The sequence below is a fragment of the Halichondria panicea genome, chromosome 6 (genome assembly GCF_963675165.1).
Source record: "Halichondria panicea chromosome 6, odHalPani1.1, whole genome shotgun sequence".
NCBI lineage: Eukaryota > Metazoa > Porifera > Demospongiae > Suberitida > Halichondriidae > Halichondria > Halichondria panicea.
In genome coordinates, this window is record NC_087382.1 from 4,981,697 (window position 1) to 4,996,339 (window position 14,643).

Consider the following 14,643-nt stretch of genomic DNA (forward strand, 5'->3'; position numbering starts at 1 on the left):
AGGGAAGGATCAAATATGACGTCGACGGCACATGCATGCAGCTATAGTTTGTAGAGCTATAGTGTAACTGCATGAGGTTAGTATACAAACAATTCACACGCAGATGTCCCTGGTACAGGTATAGCTTGTACTATGAACACCTATTGATTAGAAGCTGTATATCCAACCCATTTACAACTGAGTAGTATAGTAAACACTCTTTGATCTGTGCTGTGCAACGGCACTGTGTATATGTGTGCCTGCACTTGACAGGAGCCCATAAAGAAGAGAAGGAGCAGCTGACTACGGGGATCACGTTTCGTAAGTGGTTATGACCGCATTTCCGGATCCATATATGCAGAATCACTATATAATTAGTGATTGTTTTGCTATGTTGTTTTCATGATCATCATGCCATATAGTTTGTCAGTTGTCACTGCGTGTAAATGAAGCTAGATCTATATATACGCGGTGTCTGCGGCCTAGAGAGTGCCCATGTTACATAAATGTGAATATAGGCTAAGAAATTTTGCTGATAATACCATTGTGTATAATTATAGTATAGATAAAAGAAAACTCCAAAAATTGTTTCACTGCTGCTACCAGCGCTATACCAGCAGTGCTATTGTTGCTACTGCTGCTACTAGTGCTACCAGTGCTGCTACCAGTACTACTCATAGTACTGCTACCAGCGCTACCAGTGCTACTGCTGCTACTGCTGCTATATATATATACCAGTGCTACTAGTGCTACTGCTGCTACCAGCGCTACCAGTGCTACTGCTGCTACTAGTTACCTACTTGAATGCTGCTATTATATACACCTACCATGCAGCTACTATATATGACGTCATTAGGAAGGTATATAGATGATGTAATCTAGGATTGGTTACATGGAGAAACAACAAAAAAATGGCATTGGTGAATATAATGGATCAGTTCACGTCAGCAAGATAACACTGAGAGAACCATGCATACTATAATTATGTCGTATGCCATGCAGTTGTACATGTGCTGTGTTTATAATTATATATATCTACGTCTTGTCACATTTTTGGGAATACAGTGTAATCTGATTTTTATATGAGAATAATCGCAGGGACTTTTTATGAGATTAATAGGCACATTTTTTAAGATGAATAATGGTAGAAAAAAAGCATAATTTATCAGGGCCTATAATTATACTGGTATCACTGTCATCACTGGCATCACAATGAAAATGGGGCCCCATATGGCATAAGATTAATCATGTCAAATCATCAAGCAAGCTACACATTGTTAAGTAAAATTATTCGTTAAATTATTGCAGCGTACTGCTGGACTGCATGAGTTTAGCTAGATATTATTATCTGATAGCATTGCTTCAATGTCATCAGCAAGATCATTGTGATCTACTGGAGGTGATCGAACAGCTGTAAGTAGAGCTGACCAGGTAGGGAGTGGGGTTTTCCTCTCCAACCAGTGAATCAGCAATGCTGTGAAGCGGCCCCTTGTATCATGATGGTCATTCTTTATCTCCTATATAATAGAAAGTTACAGAACAGAGCAATTAATATTAATTTTATCATTCAGATGCAAATGCAACAAGTGCTATTAGACGTGCATGCTTATACAGTTATGCTGAGCTGCCGGCTTTAGAAGCTAACTTTTATAGCAACTGCATGTATTTAGAAAACGATACCTGGAGTTTTGCCAGTGTGACATCCAGTTCCACTCCAAGATCAAACCAATGGACTTTCAAGGCGAATGTAGCACTCCTAATTTGCTTCAGATCATCAACTCCCAGCTGCTGATCCACGCTGGATTTGTCAGTGCTTTCAAAGTGGCCTCTGAGATCTGGCCCGATATTGTTTGCTATGTCTTGTCGGCCGATCACTGTTGAGTTGAGGGCCTCAATAAGAGTGGCCCAGGTTGGTGGGGGGGATGTTTGGGAGAGCCAGCATTGCAACATCGCAGTGAAGCATTGGTTGACTTCTTTGTGGTCTGCTTTTATCTCCTGCAAATGGTTACAAATGGTTATCAGATCAACTATATAAGCTACAAGACAAACATATATAATGTGCATGCTTGGTTATAGTCCAAAGTGAAAGCCAGCACTAGTATCCGACTCTCACGCACTTCTATAGAAAATGCACAAGGCTACGTTTTGCTGTGAGTGCTGTGTTATACTATGTACTTATCGTAGCAATCACTGAGTAAATAAAGCACTCATAAGAAGAGATAAACACGAAAAAAAGTAAGAGAGTGCTGATGGTGCATAAAATACCTGCATGCCGAGTCGAGTTGACTCTATATAATTATTCATGCTTGTGATATGATTTGCGGAATGATGAGTGGCCGGCCAATGGCATGCATGTATATATAGGAGGTAGGCGGGATTATCGACATGCATGGATGCAATAGGATGACCAGGTTAGTTATGGTCTTATGGATGTTAATTTATGCAAAGATATAATTATACCATCAATGTGCCGTGGGAGATGTCCAACTCTACACCTAGGTCAAACCAATCAGACCTAACTTCCCAGACAGCATGTCTCACTACTTGCAAGTGTGAATCCACGCTCAGACAATCTGTGAATGTTAATTGACAGCTAGTATAATTTATATATAATTACACCAACATTTAAAGTTATATATACCGCTTGATTCTCATAGATTTACGTTTACCTTTTAATCAAGTAAGCAGAATAAGTTACAGTGGCGTAGGAAACTAAGGGGGGGGCTCCAGGGGTTGGAGCCCCCCAATATTTCTAGGCGAGAGATGACTTATCCAAGCTGCACTATGCATGTAGAGTCGTAGACTCTTTTCCATTCAAAAAACTAGAGCCCCCCATTGAGAAATTGCTTCCTACGCCACTGAGTTATAATTATTATACTGTACTACCTTTAGAAGAAGTATGTGTAACATCCGCAGAGTTTGCAGAATCACCACCTGCGTGTATAAAATTATAGAGTTTAACAGCATTGAAAGTACGTATACACACAACAGAATCAACTCTCTTACATGTTGCTTACTCGGGCACAGTCAAATTTAAAGTTTAAAGACATATACTCGTGCATGCAGAATGTGACTTAATGAGTATATTTATTGCAACCAGTGGGAAAGGTTAGAGCACAAGATAAAAACTATACACTAACATAGCTCCAAGAAATAGAATACACACTTACCGGCGAGTTTCAAACAGTGGTGCACGCTGAAGAAGTCCTTTCCATTCCTCAGTATCTTGCAGTTGTAGTATCCAGCACAGTCATCTGGAGAAACCTTCTCCATCTTCAACTCATTCTCTTCTGCTTTGAGGGAACCATTCTTCGACCACTTAAACTCGAGGTTTGGATCCGGTTCACCATAGGGAAGAGCTCTGAGGCTGATACTCTGGCCCAGATGGACTTCCTGTGTACATAGGGACTGGAGTCACGGTATGAACAAAACAACCATGCTAATTGCAAAGGCAAGTCCAACTAACCACTATATTAAAACGGTCTAACAAAAATTAAATAATTATACACATCATCACGAGTATACACAATACAATGACTGTATTATTATGTTTTATTAGCTATTATCAAGGGCTGCCCTTGCCATTAGAACTTTCAGAGTGAGACAACTCACCGTGGCAAACCAGTGCTCTTGAGAGGCTGTCAAAGAGACCCGGCCGTGTTCACAGGTGAAGCAGGTACTCACTCCAGGGGAGAGGCGGCACAATTTGTCTGCATTCTTGGTTCCATGACGACCACACTGGCAATCAAAGGCGATGATGTGACAGGACAAGGAGCTGATCAGTTTCATCACAAAGAGAACTGCCAACAGTGCATAAGAGCAAAGATTGCTGAGGTCAATCGATCTGTCTTTTCTTGCCACTTGAATTTCAATGCAGTCGACATGAGCAACCAAAGTGACTTGATGGACCACAGAATCGACATGAAATGAAACAAGATTCCTCTTCACGCGAGATTCTATTAGCCTCCAAGTCATACCAAGAATTCCGTTGTTTCCTCTTGAGACCAACTCGCTAATCATCGCACAAAACAAACCAATCGGAACGTAGCGAGGCTCGAACGTGATCTTGATAGGAGACGGAGTGTCTATATCAGCAGGGGTTGGTGTTTGCAGCTCCTCAGGTGAAGCACACTCCAAGATGGCGGGAATGAAGTACAGGGTTTCCACCACTTCGCTTCCTGGCTTCCTCACTGTGATCGGTGCCAGTAGATGGGAATGCTCAAGCAACTTAAGAAGCTTGTCAACAGGAATCAGTTTGCCTTCTTGTACTTTCTTCTTGCTCTCCTCGGAATGGCATCGCTCGATAGTTCCCATTGAAAACTGTCCCTTCTCTGTCCAGTTCCTCCTCTCAGCTTTCGTGAATCGAATGCGACGCAAACTTTTTGATTGGGAATGAACCTCCAGCAGTGACTCGACAACAAGAATGCTGATACTGTCAAAAACAATCTGTGGACTGCAGATGACATAGCCCTTGAACCACTTGTCTTTGATGTTGGGATTGTATATCAATGCCCCCACATAACGATCCAAGTACCACACGGTGAATCGCACATCCTCTTCTGACATGTTTAGTGCCTGGCCGATTCGAATGCAGTCCTCCATTGAAACGATATCATACTCCTTTCTCAGCACAACTCCGAGAAGAAGCTGAGATGGATGAATCGGTAGTTTGGCTTCACTGAAGAAGCTCTGAAACATGTCTTGAAGATGCTCTCTAAGTGGGTTGATGTCATCGTCTAGGCCGGCGAAATTGTCAACAGCTATAAAGTGTTGTTCATCTGCTGGAGCGGAGAGCAAATGCTCGAAGTTGCAGGCAATTGTTCCAAGTGCTTCGTTCTTCTCTCGTAGCTTCTGTTCCAAGCGTTGTTTAACTTCCTCTCTGAAATTTTCTGAATCACTTACAAGGTGCTCTTTGACAGCTTTCTGAAGGCTACTTGTGGCATCCTCAGTCTGTGGGTCTTCGTTCAAAGCATGCTTGATAGCTTCTTCGATGACACTTTTGTCAGTTCTCACATTCTCAGTAGCTAGCTTTTCAAAGAGGATTTCGGTTTTGACTTGTGTTTCCAGCTTGTCTTTGAAAGTGCCGATGAGTGAAGCAACTGGTTTAGCCAAACCAAGCTTGCCGATTTTCAGAGAGAGCTCTTGGTTTATGTCTGAATCGACAGTGTCGTAGTGGTTGATAGCAGAGAGGATTTGTGAGACAGTTTGTCGAATGGTGTACGATGATTTGTACGGAGTAATCTTCTCTCCATCACGTTCGTACGATACCTCACAAGGGTCATCGAGATCTTTGTCCAAGGGGAAAAAGGCCAAGAAAATCCCTGGGCCTTTGCTCAGGAATGGAAACATCTCTATGAAGCCGGGCTGGCCTCCAATGTCGACAATATTGATCAGCACTTTGCCTAGCAGCTGCTCGACGTACTTTCCTGAGCCTACAATCGACCGCAGCCTGCTAATGACTTGATCAACATCAACTGTAAGGATTTGAAATTCCTTCTCTTTTACTTCCCCTTCCTCCTCCTCCTCCTCCACCACCTCCTCTTGAACCTCCTCTTTCTTGCTAATTATTTCAGTTCTGGCTTCCATCTGTTCCACTTTAGTGTCTATTGGCGTGGTTTGTGCTCTCGGATTTGGGGGTACAGGTGTTTTATTTAACTGAGCAGAAGGTGATGGATTATGGTGCTCTTTTGTGGCGGGTTTTTTAGCTAGTTCGCTCACTTTGCTTCCATACAAGTACAAAAATATGAGTTGAGCTTCTTCGTCAAGGGTCTCAGAGATCTTGAGGAATAAGTTAAGGGGAGAATCCCCAACCACGGCCAAAACTTGAGTGCACTCGGCAAGGTAGGTGCTGCATCTCTCACGCTTCTCCTCTGGCAAAGATTCGAGGTTTGTGAACAATCCCATTAGACGTTTCCGAGTGGTTGTTTTGCCGAGACCGGATGGACCTATGAAATACATTTTCAGATACTGAAGATTGATCTTCTCTTTGGAAGTCATAAGCTTGTCTAGTTTCTTTAAGTACTCTTCTTCTTCCGCTTTACCTTCTGGAAGAGGTGGAAAGGTATTACATGTACCAGTGCAAAATTGTAGGTCATTAGATTATATGTAGCTTCACATAATGACTTACTTAAAAACCCTATTAAGGAATTAACGTACCCAATCCTTTTCTTAAGGTAAAATTATATATAATTATATATCCCTCCTCACACCTTTTAGCAACTCAGATTGCTTTTTAAGAATCCCCTTGATACTCTGCACCCATTGTTCTTTCTTCTCAGCGGAGGTTGCCATTAAGACGTAGAACGATTCTTGGGATTCCACTGATCCTGTGCCCAGGGCAAAACCAAGTGGATCAATAGGATAATCGGCAACGCCAACCTTCTGAGTCTCTACGGAGTTCTCTCTCAGCCACACGTTTTGCATCTGTGTTCACAGAAAGTGTCGAATATACATAGGTACTAAGTCCGTTTTTGCCATGCAAGTATCAGCCTTATACTATAATAAAGTGTACACTCACTTCTAGTGCAAATTTAAATCCATCAGCATTAATTGGTGGTTCTGTGAAGCTGATTTTCTTCTCTTGTAGGAACACGTAATACTGCTTTGTTGTTAGAGAGTGCAATAGTTTAACGTTGAAAAGATCCTGTATGCATGTGTATGAGAGGGAATGTATGATACAGTCCATCAAGTATTGTTGTATATACGTACGTGTTCTATCAGCTGTTCAGAGTGAATAGTTCCTTCATAGCCACAGATTGTATTAAGGGTGTTATTAGCTCTTTTAGAGATGTCCACCATTAGCAAGTGAGCCTTTGTCAGAATAGGAGTGTCCAGTTGAGCCGTCTTTGCTCCTTTTTGCATTGTACTGAGTATATCAGAGTAACTAAGGAATCTCTCCATGGGCATCAGAAGGATGGAATATATGTCAGATGGTTCCCTGAGCTTGGTTTGCACTTCCTGTAAATAAAAAGATTGTTATAGAAACTTGCCATGGTGTGTTTATTTATACATTATATACATGTGCTCATAATTATGTAGTTACAAGGGATTGTATGGTATATATATAAGCACAAGGGCGAAGCCCCGAGGGCTGAGTGCATGCATCCTGCATGAGTGCACGTGTTACAACTAGTTTATATCCCTATTATAGCAACACAAAGTACACTTCTACAAATTCAGTGTGAAAGAGACTCAGTATAGTCCCAGCTACTTTTGATTAATTCACAAAGCGTTGGAGCTCCTCGTTGGATGCTAGACAAGAGAGTAAAGCATCCCCACCCCAAAGCTGCAAAGTAACTCAAGCTAGCAGCCTCACCCTGAATTAATTCTCCGCAAAGCTCCTGAAATCCCTGCAAAACAGCCACTCCCCAATTCCGACAATGCCTTCAACCAGTGACTGTGTCCTAAGACTATAGGTTGATCGTTCAAGCAGACAGTAAAAAAAACTTGGGACAAACCTAGATAATTATTTGTAAGCCTGTGCTATATGCGGCGTTTATTTTTTATAAAAATGCCATGTATATCATAATCCCTCAAGGCTTTGCAGCGGTCAGTGTAGAATATGAGTAATATGCTGCATAGCAACAGCATAGCAATGGGTATAATTACAGTGTAAAAATTATGAATGCTGCGTAACATGTGCGAAATTATTATGCATTCACAACACTTAGGCGCAATGAATACAGTTGGCATGCATATTATGTAATGGTATACATACCAGAAAAAAAGTTCCTCCGCTCCTTTGGTAGTTATTAATAGTGGACCTTGACCTTGGCACGTTCGCACAGTATGCTGTGTACACCGGCTCTAACTGATAGGCCTGTATACATAAATAATTACTTTGGTAAGACAATGATCAATTACATGCAGTATTTGTGCTTAGTAGAAACATTCACCTGTTCTATAAAACAGCTGGCAGTTTTCTCCACAGAGCCACTGCTCTCTTCCAACAGACCAAGGAACATCCTTTATTCCATGCAGAAAACGACAGTAGATGGTGTGTATGCAAATGGCAATTCTATGCAATTAATGATGATCTTTGAGCTGCTAACATGATTATAGGTTATTCTACTTCTGTGATTGAGCTCCCTATAAGAAATGGTCAGCTAGACAACAAACGTAGTTATAATCATGCATATCAATACATTGTATATTATACATCATGATTCAGCTTTGTCTTTTGTCATGTAATATTCTATAACTCACTTGCTGAACTCGTACACTTTCTGTATATTCCCGAAAATGCTTTTCTCATTTCCCTTGAGTAAGTCCGGTAGATTGGGACTTTGCATTTCTTTCAGGTAGCCATTGATCAGTCGTTCAAGACTTCTCAGATAGTCCTTCTCTGTCTGAATCAGGTTAATCAGTCCATACCTAGATGGAAGGATTACTCTGATACAACTTCACTCCACATTTTTCCTCAAATTTATAAGGACAAACATTTGAGTCTTCCATATAGATTTATAATGGTACATGTCAGTGGCGTAGGAAGGGGGGTGGCTCCAGGGGCTGAAGCCCCCCCATCTTTCTAGGCTATATTAAGCAGAGATTACATCAAGCCGTACTTTTTTCCATTCAAAAAACTAGAGCCCCCCATTGAGAAATTGCTTCCTACGCCACAGCATGTACATTATATGCCCAATCACAATGAGTTAATTCATCACATTCACACAACCTGTCTTCTGTTAACGGCTTCTTCCAAGGCTTAGGTAGGGTATTAGTGCTTGTCTTAGTAGAGAGTTCTGTTGAGCTAGACCAACTGTCCTCTCGACTGCTATTGCTCTTATGCAGGAGGTCGTTTTGATGAGGTAGTGGACCTGCTCTGGCAGCTTTTTCTTGTAATCTCTTGTGCTCCTTTAGACGTTCCTCCAGCAAATGCATATCAAATGCTGCAAGAGGAAGAGAGGTAGTATTAAGTACATAACTAACAGTTATTGTACGTGTTCCCGTTAGTATACTATACTAGGGTTAGGTAGGAACACGTACAAGGTGGAGTCCAGGCGTAGTTGTGCATCCCAAAGAGTGCCCCTCCAAACGGTTCCATTAGGCTTGATCTTTTCATCATGTAAGCGTCTAATAGATCAATCAGACTCTCACCCTCTAACTTGAATGACTACATATAGGAGGGAAGTCATATGACAGTTATATAATATAATATAGCCTGACTCACTGATTTCTCAAAGCGAAAGATGGTTCCGTGGTTGAGTATCTTGTGATGGTGGATGCCGTCCTCACGCCTAAAATGCCCGAAATCAATGATGCTTAACAAACAACACTGACTCACCAATAAGTCATGACGTAATGTCCACTTGCATTGATGCGTACTATGAAGTTGCCGACTTTCCCCTCAGAGAGTAGCCTCCTCTCAGCCTCTTGTCTACTGGCTTTCCCCCAGAACCACTTGCATTCTTCATAATCAGTCACCTACAGGTGAATGAAGATACTAAATCTAGACACATTTCAAAATTCCTGCAAAAGGGGTCCATCCACACACATCGTAACTGGAAGAAGCTTCCACAGTGTCAGTGCCTCCCTTGACTTCTTTTCTCTATATGGGGGGAAACATGGGTCACTTAGCAACTATATAATGACAGTCACACACATTCACATAAACCAGACAAAATACTGAGTTTAGTTATAAGTGGCTCTCATAATTATAAGCTGTGTGCAGGGGCGGATCCAGGAAAAATGAAAGGGGGGGGGGGGCTAGTAGAAAGGGGCGAAGCCCCATACGAGGGGATGGGTACGGGAGGGGGAGCAAGGCGAGGTGAAATTTTTTGCTTTTTACAATTTGCTCACAATTTGATCTTTGAAATTTCATATTAATAAGTGAATACTGAATACGAAAAGTTAATACAAAAAACTCGTTCTAATCAACAAAGGATTGTATAATGTAGATGTTACATGTACATTCATGCACTCTTGGTACATTAAAATTAATGAAAGAATCACAATGCCTACTTAGACTGCACTGAGAGTGAGAGGAGGTAAGGCTGCTTCCTTGCAACTAGCTGAAACAGTCTGAGATCTGCTCCATGTTGCAGCTAGCTCAGCAGCATGCACATTGCCACAATAGCCTCCTTCACAAGGCCTAGGAAGAGAGGCCTGGATCGAGAGCCTACAAAGCATTGCACAAGGAGCTGACTCAGCAACAGCAATAGTTGACCTATGCACTTTAAATTATAAGTCTAGCTAGCTAGCTACTAAAGTCTAGCTAGCCTAGATCCTTTATTCTCTTAGTAGCTAGACCTGGCTGTCTAACATCTCTTAAGTCAGTGAGTCTACATGCAGATGCATAAGTAACAAGGTTTGTGGCAAAACTGTTGTAACCTCAGACTAGCAATACATGTACATAGGTAGTTTTTCAAAAGGGGGGGGGCTTCAGCCCCTCAAAACCACCCCCTGGATCCGCCCCTGGACTGTGTGCTGCATGCATGCAGGGACTAATTGGTGTTGCAATTGAACAACTGACAGAGGAAACAACAACCTTTCACTATGCTAACAACAGTTATAACAATTAAACATATTATAGTGCCACATGCAGTGACTTACGTGAATAATACTCTGTAGCTGAGATACCCAAGAGCTTTTGTCTTCAAGACTGTCACACTGCAGGCGAATTAAAACACTATCAATCCAACATGCAAGCTTATAATTATATACTACAGTACTACAAGCCTTAGACACACAGCGATATCAGAAAACTTGCCCTAAATGTGTACTTTCCATCCCCAAATCTGAGGACGAAAAAGTGAAGATCCTCTTTGTTTTTTGCATCCTCCCACACTAAGTTTGAGCTCAGGTCAAGTTTTAAACTTCGTATATTCTGTGTGTGCATGTGAAGTGGATTCCATATAATTATTTGCTATATATATACATGCAGTTTTCCTATACGACAGGACATTTGTAGTATACTTCATAGAGTGAAGCACATTCTCCCTATGACAAATCACTCAGAAACTTCTCATGGCTATTTTACCCAGGTGTATAGCTCATGAATGCACATGCAGCAAGGTCATGCAGTATATAGATGATGAATTATTATACCAAGATGCTCATAGAGCATTCACCCCGTGCAGCGTTGAGCTTCATTGCAGCGGCAAAACGAATACAATAACTTTTTACCGTAACCTTATTATCATTAATATTTGGAATTAATATCATAAATCTATAATTATATCTATAAAGCAACGATTGGATCAATTAGAAAACAGTGTTTTTTGTTGTCTTCGAAGATCACCTACAAGTTTCAACTGCAACTAGCCTATTATTTTCCATGCAACTACTGTCTCACTAGCAGTTAAAGCAGTTCATGAAAGTGTCTCTTTAGTTTGCTCAAACAGCTCACTTTTGTGTCCACGCACGCACACACACGCAAACCAATACACAGTGACACACCAATCACTCACGGGGTAACAACAATTACTGCTTGCAAGTGCTTCACAATTGCAAACACACTTATGCATGCATGCACTAACTGTCTAAACTCCATGGCAATAATATAATTTTCTCAGTGGCTAGTTTTTTCCGCCAGCAACCTCAGGTTCAGGGACAAGAGGTATACATAATTATATAGATACAGCTATCCTGGAATAAAGTGGCTACTATATATATATATAGGTATTGACAGGATCCTCACCTGTCTGTTATATTTGTCCAGGATGTGTAGGTGGGTGGTGGTGACTTGGAGATAGTACGTTGTCCACTGCAGGAGGCATGCAGGAGAGACAGTATTATGGTGAGCAGCGAGAACAGAAGGATAATGTTGAAAGTTAGCTTATAATTATATGGCTGAATTATGCTGAGTACATTAATTGTGACCAACGATTGACAAATGACTATAACTTCTGGAATTAACTATAATGTTCATAAAACAGTTTGCACCACGCAGTGTACAAACAGTGTACAAACTGCACTACACAACAGAACCTCACATCTGTCATGTTAGGTAGCTGTCCCAGAAACAAACCTTCCTGTAGTACTCTCTCAGAATCGGGGGGCAAGAGAGCTATATCGCTGTACTCGCAATCTCCTGGTACCTGCAAACTTATAGTATAATTACAGCTTGCAATGTTATAATGTCATAATAATAATATGTGCATGGTTGACCTAATGTCTGCACTACAGATCTAGCTCTGAGTTAGCTGCATAGCATATAATCATACTGATATAATTATGTATATACACACACACACTGCATGCATGCATCTGAGACATTAATGTTTCAGCTATATCATGCAATTATAAAATGACGAAATTACCTTTTCTGGGTCCTTTAAAGCCATCTTGCTCAGAACCTAGATCAACCTAGTACTAAGATGCCGGGTAGATTATCTAGATCAGTTATACTACGGTATCTTATAAATGCATGACAGCCACACAACAGTTTTGCAGAAAACTTGAGCTATTGATGATGATTTGAGCATAAATTTAGGCATAATTATTCAGTATAATTGTTAACTGAAAGATAAACACCACCAAATACTGCAATGTTTACATTTTACCACATTTCAAGGCGTGAAAACTCACTGAAAACTCACTGAAAAGTTTCCCCTAGCTACAACTCCAGTGTATAGATAGTATAATTATCATCCGACTAGAAAAACACTGCAGTGTAAAAAGTTGCTAAGATTGGCCAAAAACACCAAAAAACACCAAAACGCGTAGAAACAAGAAATCTGGCGAGCGTAATTCCAATCCGTTACAACATCATTCACAACGTCCACTTTTTCACTTTAGTTTTAATTTTTTGCTAGCATACAGTTTTCCATGCCACCTAGCAATATTCAATCCCTACATACATAATAGTAGAATTGGGGGAGGACATAATGATGTGTTTAAATGATGTTCCCTAGTGCAGTGACAGTGTTGACTGCAGAAAGAGGCAGACACAGTCCATCCATATACGTGATCACATGCATGGAAGTAATGATGTGGTGAATGGAAGCTAGTAAATGGACCTGAAACATATACATCTCCTAATAAGTTTTACAGTTGTGATGCTATAATGTATCTAGATCAGTTATTGTATATAAATGCACGACAGCCACACAACAGTTTTGCACAAAGCTGTTGATGATTTGAGCAAAAATTTAGGCATGTTATAATTATTAACTGAAAGATAAACACCACCAAACACTGCAATGTTGATATTTCAGATTATTATCACACATTTCAAGACGTGAAAACTCACTGAAAAGTTTCCCCTGGCTACAATCTCCAGTGTATAGATAGTATCATCCGACTAGAAAACACTGCAATGTAAAAGGTTGCTAGGAGATTGGCCGGGGGAAACACCAAAAAGCGTAGAAACAAGAAATCCGGCGAGCATAACTCCAATCTGTTACAATGTCATTCACATTTCCGTTACAATGTCATCAAATATTAAATTTGCGGCTATAAAGGTTCGCGGTACATGCTTCATCCGCGAAAATCACGAACATTTATACCCTCGAAATACCCGCTATACGGTATATAGAAATGACAACAACAACACAACGACAACAGTGCATGCAATATGAATATTGGGACTGCTATTCCTTTGATCTCAGAGGTCAAAAAGAAACAACGATGGTTGTGGTCAAGAAGAAAAAATACTACTCTCTCAATTCCGGCTCACTGACATAACTGTGTGATTTGGCAATAAAAATGGCACATGCATACAATGTCATGTAGATTACAATACATGCATGTAGATAAAAGAGCACTGTTTTGTTTTATCTCCACACAAACAAACACAAAGTTTAGGGCACTCCTTTAATTTGTTGCACACACAATCAACACCAGCTTGTCGCCACACAAACACGAAGTTTAGCCCCACTCTCTTTTGAGTAGCCCCACAAAATTAGCGCCACTGTTTTTAGCTTAAAATTGCCACACACAAATACAAAATTCAGTAGCGCCACTCTTTTAGCTTATCGCCACACAAAATACAAAGTTTAGCGCCACTACTCTTAGCATACTTTTGGAACAAATAGTATGCCATACTAGAGACGAGGTAACTAAGTTTATAGCATTCATTTTGGTAGCTATCTTTGAGAGGCTGTAATAATTATGTGTGCTCAGATTGTCCAATTTCAAAACTAATTGTAGCTCTCAGAATTACCTTTCCAATAATGTGCTTAGGCAAGTTTTGTGCTTGGTCATTAACAAAAGCAAAGGCTATTTCTAGAGTTAGAGTTTAGAGCATTCGATTTAACATTCAATGACATTTCGTTTAGCTCTTAGATAATGTCTCCCCACCCACACCCATACACACCCCCACCTACCCACACACACACATGCCAACACGCACACACACACTTACGCCCACACACACTACACAGAACACACGCCTAGTTCTGGCCACCATTGACAAGTGGTGGAGCTCCTCTCCCTCACAAAGACCAACCACACAACAACTCAAGGAGACATTGCAAACATCACTATTACCAGCCATTATTTTTTATTAAGTGTCAGTTGACAAGAACAGATAAACGGTGTACATGCAAATGACTGCCTATATATAGGAAGTATAACAAACCCTTGTACATAATTACAAAAAGAGATGCTGCAAATATTATCATCGTTTTTTGTATCAGAATCATTAAATTGTTTTCGTCCCAGATCATTATATTATATTCACAATTTGAACAAGGGTAACCCAATATGGAAGCATCATACTGT

At 40.7% G+C, this 14,643-nt stretch overlaps 1 protein-coding gene and 1 long non-coding RNA gene across 5 annotated transcripts; one reads left to right on the top strand and one right to left on the bottom strand.

Annotated features, from left to right (window-relative positions):
• Positions 1-1,040: 1,040 nt before the first annotated feature.
• On the bottom strand, positions 1,041-12,440 carry LOC135337940 (uncharacterized). 4 transcript variants are annotated; one of them, XM_064533965.1, is made up of 22 exons: positions 12,240-12,440; positions 11,913-12,017; positions 11,618-11,683; positions 10,688-10,804; positions 10,531-10,587; positions 9,473-9,526; positions 9,263-9,402; positions 9,149-9,215; positions 8,965-9,091; positions 8,654-8,867; positions 8,185-8,352; positions 7,875-7,944; positions 7,697-7,798; positions 6,688-6,936; positions 6,497-6,622; positions 6,189-6,402; positions 3,592-6,023; positions 3,150-3,372; positions 2,866-2,913; positions 2,440-2,552; positions 1,660-1,974; positions 1,041-1,496 (listed from the first exon to the last, which is right to left on the bottom strand). In XM_064533965.1, the coding sequence occupies exons 1-22, from the start codon at positions 12,261-12,263 to the stop codon at positions 1,314-1,316; spliced, it is 5,214 nt and encodes a 1,737-aa protein (XP_064390035.1). In that variant the 5' UTR covers positions 12,264-12,440; the 3' UTR covers positions 1,041-1,313. The 4 variants fall into 4 exon arrangements, with proteins under 4 accessions (XP_064390035.1, XP_064390036.1, XP_064390037.1 ...); XM_064533966.1 differs by having other exon boundaries at positions 11,913-12,024; positions 12,240-12,439; XM_064533967.1 differs by lacking the exon at positions 6,497-6,622 and having other exon boundaries at positions 12,240-12,439.
• LOC135337941 (uncharacterized) lies at positions 10,165-14,497 on the top strand. The gene is made up of 3 exons (XR_010395379.1): positions 10,165-10,285; positions 11,639-11,716; positions 14,304-14,497. It is a non-coding gene; the product is annotated as an uncharacterized LOC135337941 (long non-coding RNA).
• Positions 14,498-14,643: the final 146 nt, after the last annotated feature.